This window comes from Anoplophora glabripennis, unplaced genomic scaffold (assembly GCF_000390285.2).
Source record: "Anoplophora glabripennis isolate ALB-LARVAE unplaced genomic scaffold, Agla_2.0 scaffold368, whole genome shotgun sequence".
Classification (NCBI taxonomy): Eukaryota; Metazoa; Arthropoda; class Insecta; order Coleoptera; family Cerambycidae; genus Anoplophora; species Anoplophora glabripennis.
In genome coordinates, this window is record NW_019416456.1 from 22,360 (window position 1) to 47,017 (window position 24,658).

General features: G+C 36.9%; 2 protein-coding genes and 1 non-coding gene across 3 annotated transcripts; 2 read left to right on the forward strand and 1 right to left on the reverse strand.

Moving 5' to 3' along the window:
* Positions 1-652: 652 nt before the first annotated feature.
* On the reverse strand, positions 653-726 carry Trnan-guu. The gene has a single exon. It is a non-coding gene; the product is annotated as a tRNA-Asn (tRNA).
* A 3,819-nt stretch (positions 727-4,545) lies between these two features.
* Positions 4,546-15,724, forward strand: LOC108908457. Its single transcript, XM_018712497.2, has 19 exons — positions 4,546-4,773; positions 4,842-5,016; positions 5,073-5,531; positions 5,588-6,064; positions 6,118-6,662; positions 6,757-7,054; positions 7,303-7,396; positions 7,455-7,657; positions 7,790-7,984; positions 9,130-9,347; positions 9,407-9,581; positions 9,693-10,160; positions 10,211-10,681; positions 10,931-11,466; positions 11,529-11,826; positions 14,648-14,741; positions 14,799-15,001; positions 15,110-15,328; positions 15,417-15,724. The coding sequence occupies exons 1-18, from the start codon at positions 4,627-4,629 to the stop codon at positions 15,298-15,300; spliced, it is 5,247 nt and encodes a 1,748-aa protein (XP_018568013.1). The 5' UTR covers positions 4,546-4,626; the 3' UTR covers positions 15,301-15,328; positions 15,417-15,724.
* Positions 15,725-17,567: 1,843 nt separating this feature from the next.
* LOC108908460 (zinc finger protein 571) lies at positions 17,568-21,029 on the forward strand. Its single transcript, XM_018712500.2, has 6 exons — positions 17,568-18,256; positions 18,313-18,987; positions 19,136-19,506; positions 19,579-19,876; positions 19,930-20,283; positions 20,690-21,029. The coding sequence occupies exons 1-6, from the start codon at positions 17,806-17,808 to the stop codon at positions 20,782-20,784; spliced, it is 2,244 nt and encodes a 747-aa protein (XP_018568016.1). The 5' UTR covers positions 17,568-17,805; the 3' UTR covers positions 20,785-21,029.
* The last annotated feature ends 3,629 nt before the right edge of the window (positions 21,030-24,658 follow it).

A 24,658-nucleotide genomic window follows, 5' to 3' on the forward strand; every position in this document is an offset into this window, starting at 1 on the left:
CAATCGGCAGCAGATGCAAAAGAACCCAATAGATTTGTAACGAAAAAATTGATGCAGCAGGTTAAAGATAGGATGAACCAAAGATTGAAATATCCCGAACAGCTATATCCAGATACTCTTAGTGGTAAAATGAAGATACAGGATTCCGCATTGGCAGTCACTGAAGATGATCAGGCCAATAGCAAGGTGAAGATGACAAATTACCTATAAAAATCTAGTCTAATGTACCTACATTTTCTGTATTATTTTAATAAATATTTTTTTCAGTCAATAGAATCAGAAATCGTTGAAAATGCAAATCCATCCCTTCAGTCCATTCAAGCTCCTGACGATCATCGGGACAATATAATTGATTTGAGCATTGCTGAAAAAGGACCAAACCCAGCTCAGGACATAATACAGGAACAACAGGAGATGGAGCCTAGAAAAGGTGAACTAAAACCAGATGGTTTAATGATGAGTTCTCCCGACCTTGAAGAAGGTGGACTCAAAAGTGAAGATCCCATGTCTAAGCCTACTGAGACATTGCCGTCTTTTAATAAATTAAAAGGTAAGAAGTCTAAATTTTTATAATACTTGGTAAGTAATTACTTAGAAAATATTAACAGTTTTATTTTTTTTGAAATATAAATTTTTTAAATAAAAAAAGTTGCGCCCCCGGGTGGGCTCGAACCACCAACCTTTCGGTTAACAGCCGAACGCGCTAGCCAATTGCGCCACGGAGGCTTGTATCTCATCTCCCTAACAGAATTAGAAATACTACAATCAAATATTAGTACAATATACTGTTTGTATCGCTGATAAGGCAAATAGTTGATAAATTTAATTAATAAAACATGATTCTTAAGAATAGTAAAACTATTCTATCAAAGTTATTGCATTAATACTTAATTACTTTTAATAAAAAAGTTGGTAACTTTAATAGTATTCTTTTTTTTTTTGTTTAACAGATGTCGCATCAACAATTTTGCAGAACTTGAAGAAAGGCACATCAAATATGCAAAAAATAGACAATTTCGATACAGCCAAAGCTGTCCTGAAAGACGTAGAAAATATAGTAGGCGAAATTGAAAAGGAAACCCATATGAAACCAGATGAGGAACAAATAGATACTTCGAGGTTACGAATGGAAAACGAAGGGAAAAGTTTCTTAACACCTTCTGAAAACCTCGAAAATACCGCTAACGTTGCACACTTGCATCCAACAGACTTGGTCGGTTTGACAAGTGAGAAAAAAATCAAAGAACAACCCCAGGTTGAAACAGATAAATTAGCAAAATGGAAGCTGTACGACAAAGAAAAACTTGGTGTACCGCAGTCTCAAACCGTCGAACCGGATAGCGATAGACTAGGCAGCCAACCTATAGAAAACGTAATTTGGGATAAAGACATGCTCCCAAGAACATTTCAAGGCCCGAGTCAAAGAAGATATAAAGACTGGACAAAACTTGGTAGCACTAACGTAGAAACGTCTCCAATTGAAGGAGACACACCGGCTGAATTAATGAATCACAACATTCCCGTAAAGTTTCCAGCCCAAATAATGACAGTTCGCGGTAAGGAAATCCCCATGAAACAGAAGACGAAAGTAGAAATTTCTCCCCACGATGGACCACATGAAACAGTGGGTGAGGTTTCTTCAAAGTACGAGGAAACAAATAGCGGGTACAGAGATAACGAATCTCTTGGTGCGAGTGGAAGTCTTCAAGAAACAGTAGGCGGCGTTGACTCCGAAAATAATATTCTAAAACAAACGGACAATAGGTTCACAAATATTGTTCCCGATTCCCAACAACCTGAAATTGGTTCTGATTCAGAAATCAGCAATATTCCAGAAGCAATCGATAGCAGGTTCAAAAACATCGACGATTCTACTGCGAACACAGCTTCTGGATTACAAGAATTTGAAATCCCGCCAGTTGGAAGCGCTCTAGGAGACCAGTCATGGTCCAATTCCTTGGGAGCACTTATACCTTTAAAAAAAAGTGACATCTCCGTATCGTTATCCCCCAAAGACATGTACTTCATCGGAAACGGTATAAAACTGCCCCTGCAAATGGTCCGCAATGATGACGGCGCGCTACATCTATCTGTTGACTTGGATAAACTGTGTTCGTGTAAGAACAACACTGTTTGTCCAAAAAATCACACGGGAGGTATTTTGGGGAACCAAGCAGTTGTGGGAAATTTGTTAGGTGATTCAAACTTACAACAAATGTCGAGTCACCAAGTAGGGGATGGAAATATGCGTGTAAGTGCGTCAGCTCCAAAATTCCAAGAAGAACCACGGTTGAAATCTAATCTCGTGGCCAATCGTAATGGAAGAGGAACCGGAAGTAAATGGTTGGACACGAAGAACAGCATCGCAAGTCAGTTGGATCCGCACCAGGAATATGCGCAAAGAGACGTCAATATATTCAAAAGGTCCACAGAAAAAACTGCAGTTAAAGAAACATCCCCTGAGAGAATTACGATGCCCATAACTGGACTCACGGAAAACGAGCACAAGGGAAATTCTGTATCCGATAACTCACCACTTGAATATACCCAGGACAACGGTAGTCCGGACTCGTTAGACACCTTCCAGGAATTTTTAAACGAAAAACTTACAAATTTAAAGTCAAAAATGAAAGACATCGAAAGAAGGAGTGAGATGAAGTCCCAGCAGTCTGAGGGGAAACTGATTAACGTTCTGAACGCCATAAATAAAAATACGAAAGTTGTGACCAACGAAATCGGGGATAGAAATGTTAAAGAGAAGCATAGTGATGAAAGAGAAGCCTCGCCGAAATCTTTGGAAATAAGGTCTAGATTTTTGGAAGATTTGTCCAAAGAACAGAGGGGCAATGAGTTGTTTGATATAGTGACGCCGATAAAAGGTGTCTACAAGTTCAAGAAGGCAGAAAATTTGCAGAATAAATTGGAAAAAATAAATGAATACATCGATCGGTATGCTAAGGAGAACGAGAATTTATTGAAAAAGGAGGCAGAATTTCTTTCAAAAACTCAGAAAAATAGCTTTATAAAAAAGGAAGTAGATATTGTGAGTAGTGTTCTCAATTTTTTGAAGACGTTAGCAACAGATAATAAATAATTGTAATAAATAAATCTTTATTAGATAATCACTGTTTTTTTATTTTTGTACGTTTTTGTCTGCTGCAGAATTATGTAATGCGATTTTGTATGAAAAATAAATTTTACTTTCAAAATATCGTTTACACAAGTCATTTAACGTACCTTAGAAAGATACTGAACAACTATACATATAAAAAAATATCTTTTGCATGTAAGCTTTGGATTTGAAACATATTTTATGGGAAACATTTTCTCATAATTTTAAAATTTTACATGCTTTAAGTAGGTACTATTTATGGATTATCTTCAATCAGAAAATTGTTCGCCATTTTGAAAATAAACCGAGTAGTCTAACTGATATTGCATATCTTGTAAAAAATTATCGATACTCATAATTTATTAAGAAAATATTACTCCATAGCCATCGCTGATATTACTTTATTCTTATCGGCCATTTTGTTTTTTTTCGCTCTGCTGATGTCATAGCTTGATGGAGGCTGCAGACTACACATTATGGTACCAAAAAATGGCCTTTAAACAATGGTGAAATTTCAATTTCAATATCTCCCTTGTAAAGAAGGTTCTGTATTTATTTGAAATTAAACACACTAGAATTGACAGTAATTTTTTTAATTGATGTGTTAGTATTAAAAAAGTCAATTTCCTAATCAGAAATAGTTTTTTTAATCAATGTTGAGCGATTTTATCCTGGGCCACGTGACTTAGGGCAAATCGGCAAATCGCTTTTGCAGTTCATGCCCAGAAAGTCGGCTTTGGCTCCAACAATATTATACTGTTACATCTATGCACCTACAGCGTCGTAGGCAAAAACAAAATACAAATTTCTCTTAACTAGGTATGATACAAATATATAATCAAATCATACAACCTCCAAAGAGAGAAATATAGTTTTGTTTTGTGGACAGAAATTTAAAGTTAATCGTTTTTAAAATTAAAAACAAATTTCAAATTTTTCGATAAAAAATACATACCTTACCTGCTTAAAGATAGTTTAAATACGTAACACAATAATTTTCATGTTTGAAAACTTTTACGTAGTGTACTCTAGTGACGATTTGCTAAACACATCACAGATTTCACCTCTCACTGCAAGCAGTACTCATTTAACACATATTCCATACATCACTGACACCTATAACAGATTTGATGAAACAGCACATTTGATTTTATTGGACTTCGGATACCGCTTCCTAGATGGCGCAAAATCGTAAAAATTCTGTCAAAGAATTTTTTTTTAATTTACACCATTAACACATTTCTTAAAAAACATTTTTAATGTATACTCCATTTGATAAACTATTTTCTTATTAGTGAAGCTATTCAGGTATAAATTTCAGTACGGCACCAGCAGAAAAATTGTCGTTATACCGAATTAATTTAAATATTCGCGCCTCGCGAACAAGTCGTACTGCTTGTAAGAAATGACATTTCACCACTTCACCAGTGCTGTCCACTGAGTTGGCTTGGGATATGAGAAAAATATAGGAGAGTGATTTTGAAACAAGTGTTTCCATTCTAAAATCCGTTGAAATGGAACTGGAGGCAGTAAATCTAAGCCAGATTTGCCGGACATGTAAATGTGTCGCGCCCCAGATGCGGTCCCTCTTCGAAGGGTACGAAAATGCACATCAGAGTCCCCGTATTGACGAGATGCTAATGGCCTGTACTTCAGTTCAGGTAAATATTGCTCGATCGCAAACAAAAATATTTTGAAAATGCAAGTTTCCACAACATTTTTTTATCAGGTGATGCTGGGAGACGGCCTGCCAGCACAAATGTGTCAGATGTGTGTGGAACAACTCAAAAACGCTTTTCTTTTCAAACGTCAATCCGAAAAAATAGATGCCAGTTTAAGGGAGTACGCAAAAAATGTTAAAGTTAACGAAATAAAGCAGGAGTTGCAGAATTCCGACTTCATGGGTGAGTTATTGTATCAAATAACTTAGTTGAAGTGATTGGTGACATCGTACTTTCAGAATCCTTAAACACCTTAAACAACCTGCTAAACGAACAGTCCTCCTCTAAGGTAAACAATGCAGACACTTCGATGCCTTCCATTGCTCCCAAAATCGAGACGGACTACATCCAGTTCCTGGATAACAACCAGATGCTCCTCACGTGCCGTGAATGCGCAAAGATTTTCACTACCCTGGAAGGTCTGCGGTGCCACAAACGCATTCACACGGGAGAAATGTACAAGTGCAAGCAGTGCGACAAGGCGTACACGAGATTGAACCACCTTCAACGGCACGAGCAGTCGCATACCCGTAGGAAGGTGCACGTGTGCAGGATCTGCAGTAAGACGCTGACGCGGATGGAGCACCTCAAGAGGCACCTGGTGACGCACTTGAGGGAGAAGCCGTTTTCGTGCAATACTTGCAATAGGGGCTTTAACAGGATAGAGCATTTGCAGAACCATACGCCTAGGTGCAAAGGTAGGGAATAAATTTGAATAAAGTTTGATATTTTTTTTTCTACAATCATTTTTCAGGCGACATCGTCTACCCTTGCAACATCTGCAACAAGGCGTTCAACAGAGTAGACAGTCTCGAGGTTCACAAAACCATGCACGACAACCAGCAGCCCGAACTACCCACCATCGAAAACTTGGACAACATAGAGGACCACTACTACCAGATCGACCAAGATGCTGATGCTGTATTCTCCGATCACTCGGACATAGACGACTGTTTTGAACCCCAGGTGGAGGTGACGGAGAGCCTAGATGATGATCACATCAAAGAAGTGGCAGAAATGGGCTTACCTGATGAAGAGAGCAACGCCAGCGAAGCTTCCGTGGCGGGCGGAGACAAGGATAACGACATCGATAGCAGTTTGGATAAAACGGTGGAAAATATCGAAAACGAGGAAGGGGAAGACAACAAAGACGTGAAAGTAGAGGATAGTTTGGAAGAAGTAGAGAATTTCCCAGTGGACGACGATAATATCGCAGATGTCGTCAATGACGGTGAGTATAAAATATAAGGGGGCGAGTTTTCCTCGATTACGTTTTAATTTTAGTCGGCGAAGACTCTTGCGACAGTGCAGACTCCGAGTACCTCCCCAAGAAACTCGTATCTCCGAAAATAAAACGCGGCCGGGGCAGGCCGCGCAAGAACCCCGATGCTCCGCCAAGACCGAGAGTGAAGGTCCCGGGCAGGGGTCGAGGTCGTCCCCCCACCAAAGGTGTCAAGAAAGAAGAAAAGGACGAGGAGTACGGTGAGTTCCCTTGCCCGGCTTGTCAGGAAATGTTCAACACGATGAGTTCGCTCGATAAACACGCCAGGATTAAACACGAGGGCTTGAAGGTGCACAAGTGCAACGTGTGCAAGAAGGAATTCAGCAGGGCCAATCACCTGAAGAGGCACGTCACCTCACATTCTAGCGTTAAGCCTTTCCGCTGTCACGTGTGTACTAAGAGTTTCAATCGAAGGGATCACTTGAATCAGCACCAGAAACTGCACGAGAGGAGTAACGATTTCGAGTGCGACATTTGCCAGAAGACGTTCAATCGAGCGGACCTTTTGGCAAAGCACAGAGCCTCAAAGCATGGCATCGGAGAAAAGGTTTGTCCCACTTCTGATTATCAATCAATCCCACTTCTGATTATCAATCAATCCCACTTCTGATAATTTCCCCCTGACAATAACTCGTTTTCAGATCATGGGCGAGAAGAAATATGAGTGTCCGCTGTGCCACAAGAGCTTCACGACGGAGAAATACCGAGACGTTCACGTCAACGGGCACAACGGACAGAAAGAGTACCAGTGCAGGGTGTGCGAAAAAACCTTTCTCTCGAAATCCCACCTCACCGAGCACATGAAATTCCACAACGAGCATGCCAAGAAATTTCTTTGCTCGGAGTGCGGCCAACGGTTCATCAGAAACGATTATTTGGTTATCCACATGCGTAGGCACAGGGGAGAGAAGCCGTTCAAGTGTAAATACTGCGGAAAAGGTAAGGGTGCCGACTGAAAACGTAATTATTAAGTGTCCGATTTTTAGGCATACAAACAACAAAATTTGCAAAGTTTCTCAATGTATCAGTTCCCAGCTTAGGCGTTTTCCTTCATATCATATGCATGCAAATGTGAAAAGCAGTTTATTTTCACATTTTATTTATTCCAGCCTAAAAGTCTGATGTTTACTAGATATAGTATCGTGTAACGTGTGTTTATTTATTTGTGTACAAATTTTGAATAATAGGCTTTCCGAGGACGACAGATTTGACAGTACACGAACGGTACCACACTGGGGAAAAGACCCACTTGTGTACGATATGCGGAAGAGGATTTGGAAGGTAATTGTTTCAATTTAGGGATGTAAATACACCTATATTATTTTCTTGTATCTTTCAGGGCTTACAACTTGACAGTACACATGAGGACCCACACCGGAGAAAAACCGTATCAGTGCACGTACTGCGATGCGGCTTTCGCGCAAGGCAATGATCTTAAGGCTCACATCAGACGACACACGGGCGAAAGGTTCCAGTGCGAATTGTGCAGCGACAGTTTCCTCATGGGTTATCTGCTCACGCAGCACAAACGGACTGTTCATGGTAAGTGAATGAAACGGAGCATAGTAATTGAAGTAATTTTCATAAAAAATTTATCCCACTTCTGATTTGTTGTAATCCATAATTATTTTATTGTAACGGGATATTAATAAATTAAGACTTGGTTTTTTTTAGGTTTGAATGTCGTGAGCAACATCCGACGTCTGCAGCCCGTCCACAAGCAGGAAAACCCGGACGAGCCACCTCCGATCACCATACCCCTGCCTAAGCCAGTAGTGCCGGAAAACATCATGTTCAATGCCATGCACGTCAACGCCATGCATGCGAACACGTTGCATGCGCAACTGACGGTGGCGCAGTTTCACCTTACAAGGGAATAGAGGAATGGAACTGGATTTTGGAATAGCCAGCGGGAGCGTTAGGGAGATTCGGGCGATTTTAGATGCTACATCTGTATTTCTGTAAATTTTGATCACATATCAGAAGCGGGATCTTCTATACAACTAATCAAAAATGGAGAACGTCGCTGAAACTTAATTAAAAAAAAAACACTCGTCATAATTAAAAAAGTAAAAACTCAAGTTTATGTGAGTGGACAAGTAGAATAGAAGAGCTAATTGAATTTCGTAGATAAAAAGTACGAAAACTTATTAAAAATGGTTGCTACTATGATTATCTTATTTTAAAAAATCGTAGCTTAGATAAGTCTAAATATTTATGTGTATATAGTTTCCCTGTTAATTTTGTACATTTTTATAATCTATCTGTATTATAATGTACCGCAGTTTTATAAGAATAAATAAATATTTTTTTCAAAATCTCTCTGTCCTCTCTAATGGAAATACTGCTACAATCAGAAAAACGACTAAAACTAATTGAAAATATTCATTTATATTGAATATCTATGGCTCTATAGCGCAACTTGATAAGTATATTGATTATAATTTGTAGGTTATATCTCATAAAGCGACCTACACCAATTTAAAAGTAATGCTTTGTGTCAGTAGGCATTGAGTATCAATGACATTTACTTTGTTGGTTATATCCCACAGGGCGACCTACGTCAGTAGGCACGAAGTAAAGCTTCGTGTCAGTAGGCATTGAGTTACAAGGACATTTAAGATTGACATATAATTTATAGGCCATATCAACACTCCTAAGTATGTATTAGAAGTTTGTGGCCATATCTCACAGACCGACCTACGTCAGTAGATACAAAGTAATGTTTTGTGCTAGTAGGCATAATGGACCAATGATATTTAAATTCTACAGAATAACTCACGGATCTATCTACAAATTACAAATATCATTGTCTAGAAATAAAAATACCGCTTTCAGTTTATTGAAACTATTGATATATAAATAGGACTATAATTTAATATTACAAAAATTTGTCATTTACTTCATTTTAAGTGAAAAATTGCAAACCGTCATACTAGATTCAAATATTCCGCCAGTCGCAGCAGGTTGTCGGGCTTGTGGGAAGTGTCATTTCACCAGTGCTGTCGACTGAGTTGGCTTGGGTTGTGACGAAAATAAATGGAGTAATTCGCAAACAAGCCCTCCCGTTGCAAAAGCGGACGAAATGGAATTGGAAACGTTAAATCTGACCCAGATTTGCCGGACATGTAAATGCGTTGCGCCCCAGATGCGATCCCTCTTCGAGGGGTACGAAAATCTGCAACAAAGTCCCCGTATTGACGAGATGCTAATGGCCTGTACTTCTGTTCAGGTAAATATTGCCCGCCTTGGTCGAAAATTTGTGGGGAAACTTAAAATTATTTTTTGCAGGTAATATGTGGCGACGGTCTACCTGCCCAGATTTGTCAGGTATGTGTGGAACAACTCGAGAATGCTTTTCTATTCAAACGGCAAGCCGAAAGAATAGATGCCAGTTTAAAAGAGTACGCGAAAAATGTAAAAGTTAACGAAATTAAGGAGGAACTGCAAAATTCTGATTTTATGGGTGAGTCTATCTTCATAGAATAAATAGATTGTAACCTATGGTCTACAGTTAACATTCAATAATATTTATCATCACAGATCTTGTTCATTGATATTACTGTTTCTTTCTAAGCGAGAAACGATCTTTCAGAATCCCTAAACACTTTGAGCAACCTTCTAAATGAACAGGTCAAAGAAACCGACCAAGAACCGTCCGTCTCTCCTATCCCGAAAATCGAGACCGACTACATCCAGTTTCTGGACAACGACCAGATGTTGCTGACCTGTCGCGAATGCTCGAAAATTTTCAGCACGATAAAAGGGTTGCGGTGGCACAAACGCGTCCACACCGGCAACTTGTACAAGTGCGGTAAGTGCGACAAACAATACACGAGACTGAACCACTTGCAAAGGCACGAAGAATCGCACACGAGGAAAAAAGTGCACGTGTGCAAGATCTGCAGTAAGACACTGGTAAGGATGGAGCACCTCAAGAGGCACCTGGTGACCCACTTGAAGGAGAAACCGTTCTCTTGTACGACCTGCAACAGGGTGTTCAGCAGGGTGGAGCACCTGCACAATCATACGCCGAGGTGCAAAAGTAAGTTTTCATTATGTCAAATTCCTCTTAATGTCCTATTATGTGTACAGGGGACATCGTTTACCCTTGCGACACCTGCAACAAGGCGTTCAACCGGGAGGATAGCCTCGAAGTGCACAAAAAAATGCACGACAACCAACCCAAGCTACCCACTATCGAAAACCTCGACAATATTGAGGAGCACTACTATCAGGTCGATCAAGACGTCGAAGCCGTATTTTCCGACTACTCCGATGTAGACGATTGTTTCGAACCCCAAGTGGAGGTGACGGAGGGCTTAGAAGACGATCATATCAAAGAAGTGGTGGAAACAGGCTTGAACGATGATGAAAGCAACGCCAGCGAGGCTTCCATGGGCGGTGGTAACGATAACGATAACGACAACAGCGTGGAGAAAGTAACCGAGTGCCTAGAAAATGAAGAAGTCGACGATAAGAAGGATGTGAAGGTGGAGGATGCCTTGGAGATGAAGGATGATATTATAGAGGTCGAAGATAATGCAATCGACATTGAACGTGATGGTAAGTTTGAAAAAATATCAGTTTTGTAATGCGGAAAATGTATTTTAATATGTGCGGTGCTGTCCAGTGACGGCGTAGACGAGAGTTTAGATGCAGTTTAAAAAATGGATTACATATTGACTATTCACTTGATTTAAAAAAATTATGTTTGAGGTTAGTATTCTGGGGAACGTGTTATCTACCCCCAAAAAACTAATCTTAATTCTAAAACAGAACTATAATTTTTTTGTTGCTTATATCTATTTTCAGCTGGGGAAAACTCCGGGGATACCACGGATTCCGAATACCTCCCCAAAAAGAGCTTATCTCCGAAAATCAAACGGGGTCGTGGCAGACCGCGCAAAAATCCCCTAAAACCCCTGAAAATTAAGGTGCCGGGCAGGGGCAGGGGCCGACCGCCCGTGAAAATCAAAAAAGAGGAGAAAGACGAGGAATACGGGGAGTTCCCTTGCCCGGCTTGTCAAGAAATATTCAACACGATGAGTGCGCTCGACAAACACGCCAGAATAAAACACGAGGGGCTGAAAGTTTACAAATGCGGCGTGTGCAAGAAGGAATTCAGCAGGGCCAATCACCTGAAGAGACACGCCACCACCCACTCCACCGTTAAGCCTTTCCGCTGTCTCGTGTGTACGAAGAGCTTCAACCGAAGGGATCATTTGAATCAACACCAGAAGTTGCACGACAAGAGCAACGCTTTCGAATGCGACATTTGCCACAGAACGTTTAGCCAGTCCGACCATCTGGCGAGGCATAAAGCCTCGAAACACGGCTTCAGAGATAAGGTTTGTAGCGGATACGGAAAAATCCCACTTCTGATCGGCACCGAACGTTCGCTTTCTTTCAGATCATGGGCGAGAAGAAGTACGAATGTCCCCTGTGCCTTAAGAGATTCACGACTGAGAAATACCGGGACATCCACGTTAACGGCCACAACGGGCACAAGGAATACCACTGCAAGGTGTGCGAGAAATTGTTCCTGTCCAAGTCGCACCTCACCGAGCACATGAAATTCCACAACGAACATTCCAAGAAGTTCCTCTGCTCGGAGTGCGGCCAGCGGTTCATCAGGAACGATTATTTGGTTATACACATGCGCAGGCACAGGGGGGAGAAGCCGTTCAAGTGTAAATATTGCGGAAAAGGTAAGCAAATACAATATGACAGCGGTCATGTTTATACGGAGGCTATCTCTGACCTTTAGCTTCTAAAGTCAATAGTTTTTTTTGTTCAAATTCAGTTGTAAAAACTTAAATTCTTTTTAAACCTTCTTCTAGTAATTTTTCATACTCTGCCGTTGGACAAGCTAGTGCGACTTCAAACAACGACACACTTTAGTCGCAGTACATGTACAATTGGCGACTGAGCTGTGCATTATTGTCAAATCTCATATTTAAGAGGGTTCTTTAACAAATATGCAACCAGCAATACTTTTTTGTAGATTTTATTACACAGTTTGTCTAAATGTGAATTAATGCACAAATGACAGACTTTCCCCCATTTTAACGCAGATTTTCTATAAAATGGAGTTTGAAACTAAAATTACTTTTTGTTGTAAAGAAATTTGTAATTTGCCACTTGTAAACAAGTGGTATCGTAAATTACAAATTTCTTTACAACAAATAGTAATTTGAGTTTCAAACTAACTCCATTTTATAGAAAATCTGTGTTAAAATGGGGGAAAGTCTGTTATTTGTGCATTAATTCATATTTAGATAAACTGTGTAATAAAATCTATAAAAATGTATTGTTGGTTGCATATTTACTATAGAGCCCTCTTAAAGAAAAGGTTATGAAAAAGCCACTATTATAAACTGCACAGTCACACAAAGAAAAAAGTTATCTGTACTTTTCATGCGACATGTTATTTGTAGTATTTTTGCCTCCTGTTCACAAATCCAGAATTGAGCTATCACATCACAGCAATTTCTTAACCTCAAAAAACAGGTCAAAAATAGCAAAAATTCACGAAAAAGTGTTAGGAAAAATACAAAAAATTATTTTTTTCTATATTCAAATATTCATTTATATTGTTAAAACCCCGCCGAACGTGAATCCGCGGTCAGAATTGACGGTTCTTTTTCTAACCTCAAAAAAACGGGTCAATTAAGGTCAATCACGAATTTTTAAAAAATAGATTCGCGCCAAATTTGGTATACGGGAGTTTTCGAGGTCGCTGATCACGGATCCGAGGTCAATTTTACAAAATTCAAGATGACAGATCCAAGATGGCTGACCAAATTTTCAAAAAATAACATTCGCGACAAATTTGGTATAAGGAGGTTTTTAGGGTCGCTGACCACGGATCCGAGGTCAATTTTGTAAAATTCAAGATGGCGGCCGACCAAATTTTCAAAAAATAACAATCATGCCAAATTTGGTAGGTATAGTGGGGTTTTCGGAGTCACTGATCACGAATCCGAGATCAGATTTACAAAATTCGTTTTCAAAAATTTAATCAATGTACTTTTTACTTGAGATTAGATAGAAAACCCGTGAATAGATCTTTTACAGAAAAAAGAACAAGATATAGCCGAGAAAAAGAAGGTTAAAACATGATTGAGTACTCCGGTTATAGTCATCACAAATATTACAAAATGAATTTCGCAATTCTGACCTCGAATACAAAATTAGCGACCCCGAAAAATTCCAGTATACCAAATTTAGCGCAAATCTGTTATTTTTTGAAAATTTGGTCGGCCATCTTGGATCCGCCATCTTGAATTTTGTAAAATTGACCTCGGATCTGTGTGCTATGAAACAGTTCCCAACAAGTAATCTAACAGAACGCTCAAACAGTAATCAATAAATGAAATATACAAAAATAAGTAAAGAATCTGCTTAGTCACCTGATTTTTACAGCATATGACATACTTGAAATTTTGTGCCTTCAAAGCCCACAAAATCTCTTAAATGTTAAACCAATCTTAAAAGCATTTTCTTATCGTAATCTATCTGGTATCGTCTTTGCTTCGGAGAAAAAGTAAGCCCTAACCATAATCACCAATTACACTCACCTGATTTCTATCATGCTTTTTCATATCGTAAAAAAAAAAATTTAAAACTATAACAAAACTACACTGTACTAAACACTGAAATAAATAACTTTATAAAATTATACACTTGAACCACACAAAGGCACATTACTAACATCCTCTCGTAAACTGATAATGTCAAAAACTGAACTAAAAATGTAACCAAATGAAACGGTGAAGTATTCGGCTATTCCCGTTTTATAACAGGTGCAAAGACAGTCGGCGTATCCGCTTTTAAAAGTGACATTGCAACAAAACAACAGTGGCTAACCTCCGTTGCACTTTGGAAGCATTGGGAACATGAAGGAATTCTACTTAAATTTAAACTGTTCAGTTTAAATTTTGTTTTTACTTTATTTATTTGGGATTAATTAAATATCTCTAGCACCGATTCGCTGCTGACGTGGTTGAATAAGAAAAAAAAGTGGAAACACCGCATTTCTCTACATCCCTGTTTTAGTTGTCCTAAAGATCAGCTAAACTAGGTCAATGTCAGAGGTCATTCACACAGATTCATAAATTAAATACGTACACAGCTTTAAAAAATTGGTACCACATAAATGTTTGTAAAAAAAATATTTCGTATCAATCACATTAGTATTTTCACTTATTTTTTGTTTGTTTTTTAAAACAGCAAAAATAATCTAATTTTTCATTCAAAATTTTACAAATTTAAATTGAGAAACATTTTCGTTATTCAGAGAAAAATTATTTTGACCTTCAAATGACTTACAAGGACATACCGGAAAACAATTTTTGACCTCATATTCAAACTTAAAATTTGGTGTTTATTGATTGCTGGCATAAAAAAGGTTTGACCTTGAAACTTAAAGTCAAGATCAAATCCAAGGTCGCCAGCATTTTAACTTCATGACGTACTACTTTTATCTCCAATCATTTTCCATACAATTTCTTTATTTTAAAATAATAGGTTTCCCGAGAACAACGGATTTGACGGTCCATGAAAGGTACCACACCGGTGAAAAGACCCACCTGTGCACGGTCTGTGGAAGAGGATTTGGAAGGTAGATTCAATTTCATCTCCAAAGAGACTTAAAATTTTTGTATTTGACGTTTCTTAGGGCCTACAATCTAACAGTACACATGAGGACCCACACTGGCGAGAAACCGTATCAGTGCACATACTGCGACGCCGCTTTCGCGCAAGGAAACGATCTTAAGGCTCACATCCGGAGGCACACGGGGGAACGCTTCCGATGCGACCTGTGTAGCGACAGCTTCCTCATGGGGTATATGCTCACCCAACACAAACGAACGGTTCATGGTGAGTACAAGACATTCAAATCAGAAGCGGGATAATTCGGTGGAAGAAATCCCGCTTCTGATTTGCCCGATAAATTTCCGAGAGGTTACCTCTGTGTGATCCGTTTAGGTCTAAATGTCATCAGTAACATTCGTCGGCTCCAACCCGTTCACAAACAGGAAAATTTCGACGAGCCTCCTCCGATAACGATTCCTTTGCCGAAGCCGGTGGTGCCGGACAACATGGTGTTCAATGCCATGCACTCGGATAGTTTGCACGCTCAACTGGCCGTGGCACAGTTTCATCTGACTAGGGAGTAGGATAGTAATGACGGAATATTTTGTAATGGTGAGTCGACATTTAAAGATTATTTGCTGCTGCGGCTGTGATATTGAGGAAGTTACGCTTTCTAGAATGTGTTCTTTTTCTCTTTCAGATACACTTGCCTTTTGTACATAAATATAGGGAGGTCATTTTATTATAATAATAGTAATAATAATCCCATAGGTATATAGGGTGTAGCTTCGAATGGGGGTCATATTTATAGGGAGGCTATCTTTAACATTCAGAAACACAAGTTTGTTTCCTTAATTCCGGTATGGGGACTGTTTTTTTTTTAATAAGCAATCACTTGCTTGCTGTCTGCCTTGCGCCCTGTTGTCATATCTCATCAGGTGGATTGATATCAAATAGTTCACTTAAGAGGGCTCTATAGCAAATAGCCAACCATTTTTATAGATTTTATTACACAGTTTGCCTAAATATGAATTAATGCACAAATAACACGCTTTCCCCCATTCTAACGCAGATTTTCTTAATTAATTAAGAGTTAATTAATAATTAACAAGTTAATTGTACATTAATTCATATTTAGACAAACTGTGTAATAAAATATATAAAAATGCTGGTTGCCTATTTCGTATATTTTCCGAGGTTCACAAACTAAACACAGTGCTTTAAAAAGTATTGACAAATACTTTTGAGAGTATTTATTTTATAAAACAGCAGTTTCGTTCTTATTGACATTAAGGAAGTATGATAACTTTAAAATAATGTCACAGAATCATACAAAAGTAATCTGTTTTTATGGAATTATTTTCCATTACAGTTTTTCTGATAAGTGTGCACGTACAACCGAGTTTGGTGCTGTCCAGTGACGGCGTAGACAAGAGCTTAAATGTAGTTTAAAAAACTAATTACATACAACTATTTATTTCATTTAAAAAATAATAATTTCAGGTTAGTAATACACCAAAAAAACTGAGCCGCCCCCATTTAAAGTTACACCTTGTTTAAAGTATATCACGAATAATTATTTGTTTTGGAGGCACATTGTCTTCCAAAGTCTCACTTTAGTCTTTCACGTATCTCTTCATTTTAATTATTTCTCTTTAGCTAGATATTTTAAAGGTGGTACAAATTCACTAAAACATCTTTGAAATACTTTTAAATTTCACAGTTCAATATATATAGATATATTTCTTTTTAAATATTGCATATAGAACGAAGAAAAATATTAAAATGTGTAACGGTTACTTTTATGTTCAGGTTGAACATATCCGAGAAGTTTTTGTACAGTAATTTTACAGTATGTATGCGAATTACTTTTATACAATACTATTGTAATTTTGTTATCGCCACGTTCCTGACGACCTGTATATTGGTATTACTTAGTTTACAGACACACTATTTGATGTTTTACTAATAGGTATTTTTTTTGTAACTTGTAGGTTCAGTAATCATTGTAAATAAAGTATTTTGTTAGATGGTTAACAGGTTAATAAAGAAAATCAAATTGTTGAATCTTTTTTTATTTTACCTTAAATATGTCGTTATTTGATAAGGGATCCTTTCAGTATAAACATGGGAATTGCATTTTTTAATTTCAAATGTTTAAACAACGTCATTAGGCGAAAATTTTAAATCTAGCGCCAAATGTAATTTTTGGAATACTTTTGTCTATTGCGATGGTAACGTGCGCCCAACAACAACAGATATGAGGACCAGAGGCTCCATCTAACTTTTATTAAACAGTTTTATGGAAGTTAGTCTGCCAGGGGGCAGCGGCGAGCAACGTAGTCAGATCTAAGATGTCATGCCTTAAAAAGAGATAAATTGTTAGTTAAACTGTTATAAACGGGTAGTAGAAGTGGTAAATGTAACAAATAATAATGATAAATTTGTAATTTGTTAGATCTAAGGGCGTCGATCGTGGTGCCCCCTGAACTTGATGGCCTACAAACCTCCAAAATTGTGTTGAATTTACGCCATTTATCTATTTTTGTTACAAAACACAATTTTATATTTTTGCAAAACTATCTAGGTAATATTTACTGTTTACGTAGGATAACCTATAAACCCAACATGTTTGTTCGCACAACAGTTAGAAACCACCAAGGACTGTCCGACACATTCGCATTTTGTTAAACGTGTTCGTACAACGAAATGGGAAAGTAAACAATGTTTGTTATTTAGTCTTCCCTCCATCTTAAATTATCTATGGTCCCCTCTTCTGTGATATTCTATCCATTCTACGGGGATGCATTCTATGGTGAAATTTCTGCGTCCTCTTCTGTCAAGTGTCAATACTGTCGATTATTTAAATTATTATTGTATTTATAAATGAATGTTTGAATATGCATTGCATCATGTATGATTTTACAAAGATTTAATTTTGAATAATTTTTGAGCAGACCAAAGCAAACAATTAAACTGCATAAAATTCGGTGATTGTGTCACTTCTCATTTCACCAGTTTTGTGGACTAGGTGATCTTAGGTTGTGACAAGAATATAATGTAATTTTGCCTTCCAAATATCCAACAAAATGGAATTGGAAACTCTAAATCATTTAAATGAACAATCTAAAGGAAATAACCAGGAACCATTACCTGGCTTTCCCATGATTCCAAAAATTGAAACCGACTATAACCAATTATCGGACGACCAATTGTTACTGACCTGTCATGATTGTTTCAAAATTTTCACTACAATAAAAGAGTTGCAGTGGCACGAACGCGTCCACACTGGCAACTTATATAAATGCAGTAACTGTGACAAACAATATACGAGGCGAAATCACTTGCAAAGACATGAAAATTCACACACTCGGAGAAAAGTACATGTTTGCAAGATCTGCAGCAAGACGCTGGTGAGAATGGATCACCTCAAAAGACACCTGGTGACCCATTTGAAGGAGAAACCCTTTACTTGTAAGACCTGCAACAGGGCTTTCAGCAGGACGGAAAGCTTGCATAGACATATGCCTAGGTGTAAAAGTACGTTTCTGTTATGCAAAAATTTATTTCCAGTTTTAACAGGTTTTTATATTTAGGTGACGTTGTTTACCCTTGTGATACTTGCAACAAAACGTTCAATCGAGAAGATACTTTTGAGGTGCATAAAAAGATGCATGGCAACCAACCCAAGCTGCCTACAATAAAAGATCTCGGGAATATAGAAGAACACTACTACCAGGTTGATCAAGATGTTGATGCCACACTTTCTGATTACTCTGATGTGGATGACTGTTTTGAATCCAAAGTGGAGGTGACGGAAAGCATGGATGAGGATCGAAATAAGAAGGTAATAGATATAGGGTCGAATGACGATAATAGTATGGAAGAAGTAGCGGAGTGTTTAAAAAATGGAGGTGGTCACAAAAAAGACATGAAGGTTGAGGATACGTGGGAAATCAATAATATTGCGGGGGATGGAGAGAGTTTAAAAATTGATGAGGTGGGTTACACGAGTGTGGTGAAAGTAGAGGATACTTCAAAAATGGAGGAAAATAATCTACAACATACAGAAGGCGTAGAAAAAGAGGAAGTAGATTACACAATGGAGGTGAAGAAAGAGGATACTTCTGAAACGGAGGATAATATCGTAGAGGGTGAAGGAAGTGTAGAAAATGAAATTGATTATGTAGAGGTGAAAATAGAGGATAAATTGGAAATGGAGGATAATATTTTAGAGCATGGAGGTAACACAGCCGAAATAAGATGTGACGGTGAGTTAAAAAAATTAAAAAGTGATGTTTAAAATCAAATATTTCAGTTATTTAACAACTTCATATCAGTTTCAAACTCTTTTACAAAGGATAGACGTAAACTACTTTAAAAAGTATTTTTTTTTGCATTAATCAACTTTTATTACAGCTGGGGGATATCCTGAAGACTGTACGGATTCAGAATATCTCCCCAAAAAGAGTCTATCGAAAATCAAACGTGGTCGTGGTAGACCACGTAAAAACCCGCTTTCAAAAGCGGAAGTTCATAAATGCAACATATGCAATAAGGAATTTAGTAGGGCCAATATTTTAAAGACGCACATCACTTCTCATTCCACTCTTAAACCTTTCCGCTGCGATGTGTGTTCAAAGGGCTTTAATCGAAAGGATCACTTGGTCAACCATATAAAGTTGCACAATAAGGACAATGGTTTTGAATGTGACATATGCAAGAGGACATTTAGCCAAGCTGGATATCTGTCAATGCATAAGGCTGCAAGACATGACACCGAAGGAAAGGTTTGTATGTAATACAAAAAATCCCACTTCTGACAATTAAAGAATCCAAATTTTGCGTGAACTTTCTTTCAGATCATAGATGAGCAAAGGTATGAATGTTCCTTGTGCCTCAAGAGATTTAAGAGTGAGAAATACCGGGATATTCACGTTAACGGACATAACGGACACAGGGATTACCAATGCAATGTGTGCGAAAGAACTTATCTCACCAAGGCCCGCCTTATGGAACATATGAAATCCCACGGCGAACGTTTCAAGAAGTTCCTCTGCTCCGAGTGCGGCCAGCGGTTCATCAGGAACGACTATCTGGAAATCCACATGCGCCGACATCGGGGAGAAAAGCCATTTAAGTGTAAATACTGCGACAAAGGTAAGCAAATAGTGTAGAGACACCATCAGGCAAATATTTATTTTATATAACAGGCTTTACAAGAACGACGGATTTGACTATTCACGAGATAGGCCACACTGGGGAAAAGAGTCACTTATGTATGGTTTGCGGTAAAGGGTTTGGAAGGTACATTCCGTTTTGCCTCCAAAGACACTTAAAATTATTATATTTGACGTTTCTTAGGGCCTACAATTTAACGGTACACATGAGGACCCACACTGGAGAAAAACCGTATCAGTGCACATACTGCGTTGCTGCATTTGCTCAAAGTAACGATCTTAAAACTCACATTCGGACGCACACGAAGGAACGGTTCCGATGTGACCTGTGTAGCAACAGCTTCCTCGTGGGCCATTTGCTCACCAAGCACAAACGAACAGTTCATGGTGAGTACCGATAAACGGCAGTAAAATTAAAATCAGAAGTGGGGTAATTCTTTAGATGCACCCCGCTTCTGATTTTCGTAATAACAGTAAAAAAACAGTTGTTTATTCATACTAAGCACAATGCATATTATGCCCATTTCAAAAGGTCTTAGATGGAGATTCTGCATCCTATCTTATATAATATTTTACAGTATTTATTTTGTATTTCTATTACAAGTTTAACTGAAAGGTGGTTTTATAAATATCTTTTACAGTTTTTGTAGTCTGTCTTGAATGGTTTGGGTTTTTGTTTTTTCATAGAGCACGTGATAAGAAATTTTATGTTGCTGTGATGTTCGTGTGAAAAACTATGTTAATATTTTTTGATAAATTTCGTAAGCAAAATTACCTGATTTTTTTTTTTTAGGTTTAAATGTTATTGGTAATAAACAACGACTACAACCTGTCCAAAACAAGAACTTGGACAAACCATCTCCGCCTATAGTTCCTGTTTCCAGTTAATAGGAGATAAACGACAGTTTATTTTGTATCGGTAAATCGAAATTTAAATAATTTTTATCCTCGTTTACAAATTTTATTGAGAACACATTTTTTCTTCGATGTTTTCTTTTTCATATGCATTTGTCTTTGTATATACATATTCACAAATATAATGAGGTCACTATTTTACTACAAAATAACGTTTTTTTTTTGTGGTCTTGCAATGTCAGTTATATTTTCACTTCATGTATTTTTTATTCAGAAAAATGGAAATGCTCATCTAAAATATTTTTGGGTTACTTCACAACTTATTTTTAATTTTAAGTGTTCTATAGCAAATAGGCAACCAGCAATACATTTTTATGGATTTTATTACACAGTTTGTCTATGCACAAATTACAGACTTTCCCCCATTCTATCACAGATTTTCTATAAATGGACTTAATTTGAAACTCAAAATACTTTTTGTTGTAAAGAAATTTGTAAAATACGATTCCACTTATTCAAAAGCGGCAAATTACAAATTTCTTTACAACAAAAAGTTATGTCAGTTTCAAACTAAGTCCATTTTATAGAAAATCTGCATTAAAAAGGGGGAAGTCTGTTATTTGAGCATTAATTAATATTTAGACAAACTGTGTAATAACATCTATAAAAATGTATTGCTGGTTTCCTATTTGCTATAAAACACGAAACGACGAAATAGTAAAATATTAAAATGGGCAACAGTCGTTTTTGTGTTCGGGTTGAATTCAGGTACATCTGTTCATTTTTTGTACACTAATTTTATTTTGCAATTAGTTTTTTACATTTCATAAAATATGAGAAGTAAATCAGATTTTTTTTAACTTACCTCTCCATACATTTCCCAGAGTACAAATCTTTTCAATCTCCTGAGTAGATTTAGTGGTTACCTATCAAATTTGGGCGCCATCTAGTGAGAGTGAGCTCCTATTAAATTGTTTCAACTATTCTTGAAATCATCTACCGAGTATCCATTAAATTAATGATACTTTCGACTGTTTCCTTTATCAGAAATTACTTATTAGATATTTTCTTTGTTTCTCTAAATTTATAATTCTCTAAGTTACAATTAACCTGTAACTAATACACTTACAGGATCGTGAATGAATTCCAGAATCGTCTCTATAACGACCGTAGTTATAGAGATGCAAATGGAACTACTGCAACTTCACTTCGCTGAGTACGGTCGAATTTGATTTCAAATTTCTGGACTACCTATTCAAATCCTTTATCTAACAGCACAAACCAGTTTTACTGCATTAAGAGCAAAGTTATTGTTGAAAATCGGTTGATTTTCATGGAAAGTTGCGGTAAAGATGAGGTCAGGCAAAATCAGTAGAGACAGTTTTTAGAAGTAGCAGCAAACTTTATTTTTGACAGATATGTTTTAAAGATAACATTTTCACAAATAATCGGCAACATAATCAAGGACAGCTGTTATAGGTTCGTCAACAAATAGCAGGCGTATCGTTCTCCGAAAAAAATCCTTAGGACTATGAGACTATTATTATTATTATTACACATTTAAAGAATACGTAACATAAAAAAAGAGTACGAATGTCCAGGGGTTGTTTTAATACTTTTATTAAAGTTTGAGCAATCTAATGGTAGACCATTTTCAGCGCTTTTTTAACTGAAAAAATTTAAAGTTACGTTACGTTATTAGTACTTCGTTTCGTGTTGATTAGACCTTAACCCCTCAAATTGTATGGAAATTTGTGCAAGTGACGTTAAATTTTGATCTATAATAATTAATTTATAATGTGCATATAAAAAAGCTATTTTTTTCAAAAATTCATCTTTTTTTGAGTTGGGTGAAAAAATTTGAAAAAATTCTTAGAGGTTCTCAGTGGGGTAGAAAACAACAAAAAAGTTTCAGCCAAATCGAAAAGGGTCAGGGTTAAAAGTAGTCGATTTAGCGTGGAATGCCCCATATGTAAACTTTCAGATATAAGAACCTTTTTTTAATGGAACACCCTGTATATATTTAAAGGTATCTATAGAAGGCTTTTTTGCAATGCATCAATATTTTGTTTGGATATATTTCATTTATTATTAAAGATAAACTCATTGATCCTTCTACCAATAATGATAAATGAAATACACAACAAAAATAAATAGTCTGCTGATGGCTTCTGGCGATGAAAAACATTCCAATTCACTGTTAGATGTAGTGTCTCCAAATGCGGAACAACTGACCCCATTCTCTTTGTCACTGTTGACCCACACTATCTCCCTTCACATGCACTGTAGGTTGCCTACAATTCATGTATTTGTAATACATGAATATTACAGTGGCGGCATTCACAAGTATTAAAGTGCATTTTAAAAAACTAATTATAAATCGACTATTTATTTGAATAAAAAAAAAGAATATCAGATTCGTATTCCCCTAAAAAATTAACCTCCACTTAAAGTTACACCCTGTAGAAAGGTAGAAGGTCATCATTTGAGAACAAGACGATTGGCTATTATTTGATCTTGATCTGAAATCATAGCGCAAAAGAAGGTACTAATAATCTCTATTCAGATAACGACAAATTTTGAGGTTATTTTCCCTCCAAGCGTTGCTGAAAATGGTTTATATAAGGTGTTAGAAGTTTGACTGCCTTAATTTTAACAAACGATAGAATACATTAAAATAAACAAAAAAACCATATATGACATGGGTCCTAAACTCAACCAATTCCCAGAACAAAAATTATCAAAATTTCTGTAATAAATTTAAAATTCGATAAAATTCATATCGAGCAATGTGACAACGGCGCGGCAGTTTATTAATACGAGGTACTATGGTGTCCAGCAATATGCAATTCAGTTGGTATCTGGAATTGGACCGTGTTGGTGTGTTTTTTGTGTACCACTATTTCCTTTTCTTGAGGCGTTTTCCAGCTAGTGCGCGAAAATTGGATTCGAAGGTGTCGTGGGTGGACACTTTGAGCATATGTTGTAGCTTGTTTTGAACTTGTGCGTTTAAAAATACTGAATTTTGCTTTTTGGTAAGTACCTAAATTATTTTTAATACATATGATTATTTGGACAACGTGAATCTTTGGGTACTTTAATTACATAATATTCAAATACGTAATTTGATTAAAAGTTAAGTTCCTGTTTTAAGATATTCATAATTACTAAAATTCAAGCTAAAATCTAAAATCTAAGCACAACACTCTTCGTACTACAAAATCGATACATTTCATTTTATTTATTTAAAAACTGGAAAACAATTGTCTTGAAATTTACTAAATGTTTCAAAATAATAGCTGTTTACATTTTTTCCATAGGACAAGTCTGCTGCGTGAACACGTGGTGTGATGAAACTCCCCAATATTAACACTCGCAGTATTTTGAAAACTGTTAATCTTACACCACTGTAATATACAACTTTTTTGTTCATTTATCTCAAGCTGAAGTAATGTCAGTCAAACTTCTTACAGTATCATTCGATAAATAATGGCATATCAATTCCGAACAAAGTCGAATAAAAACTCGAATTAACACAGCCAATGTAATTGTGGCGTATAATTTTGTGTGTCGTCTGACATATCAAAACTGTTAAAATAATTAATTTCCTTGACGTTCTGTTAGTATTTATTCGTCTTATACAATATGACATTAGCTATCGAAAAAAACAAACATATTACACGATGACAAAAAAATATGCGGAATGTAAAATTGCGCTTACATTTAATAAATAAAATCACTTATAAGTAAGTATAACTTATCGTAATGAAGCGTAAGCCAGATATTTGTTTTCACGAGGGAAAGAAAGTTATAATTATTAGGTTATACGTACGAAATATATTAAACTTTATTTTTAAACTTTTCTAAGGTGAGTTTAAGTATAGGTGAAGTGAAACTATTCAGGTCG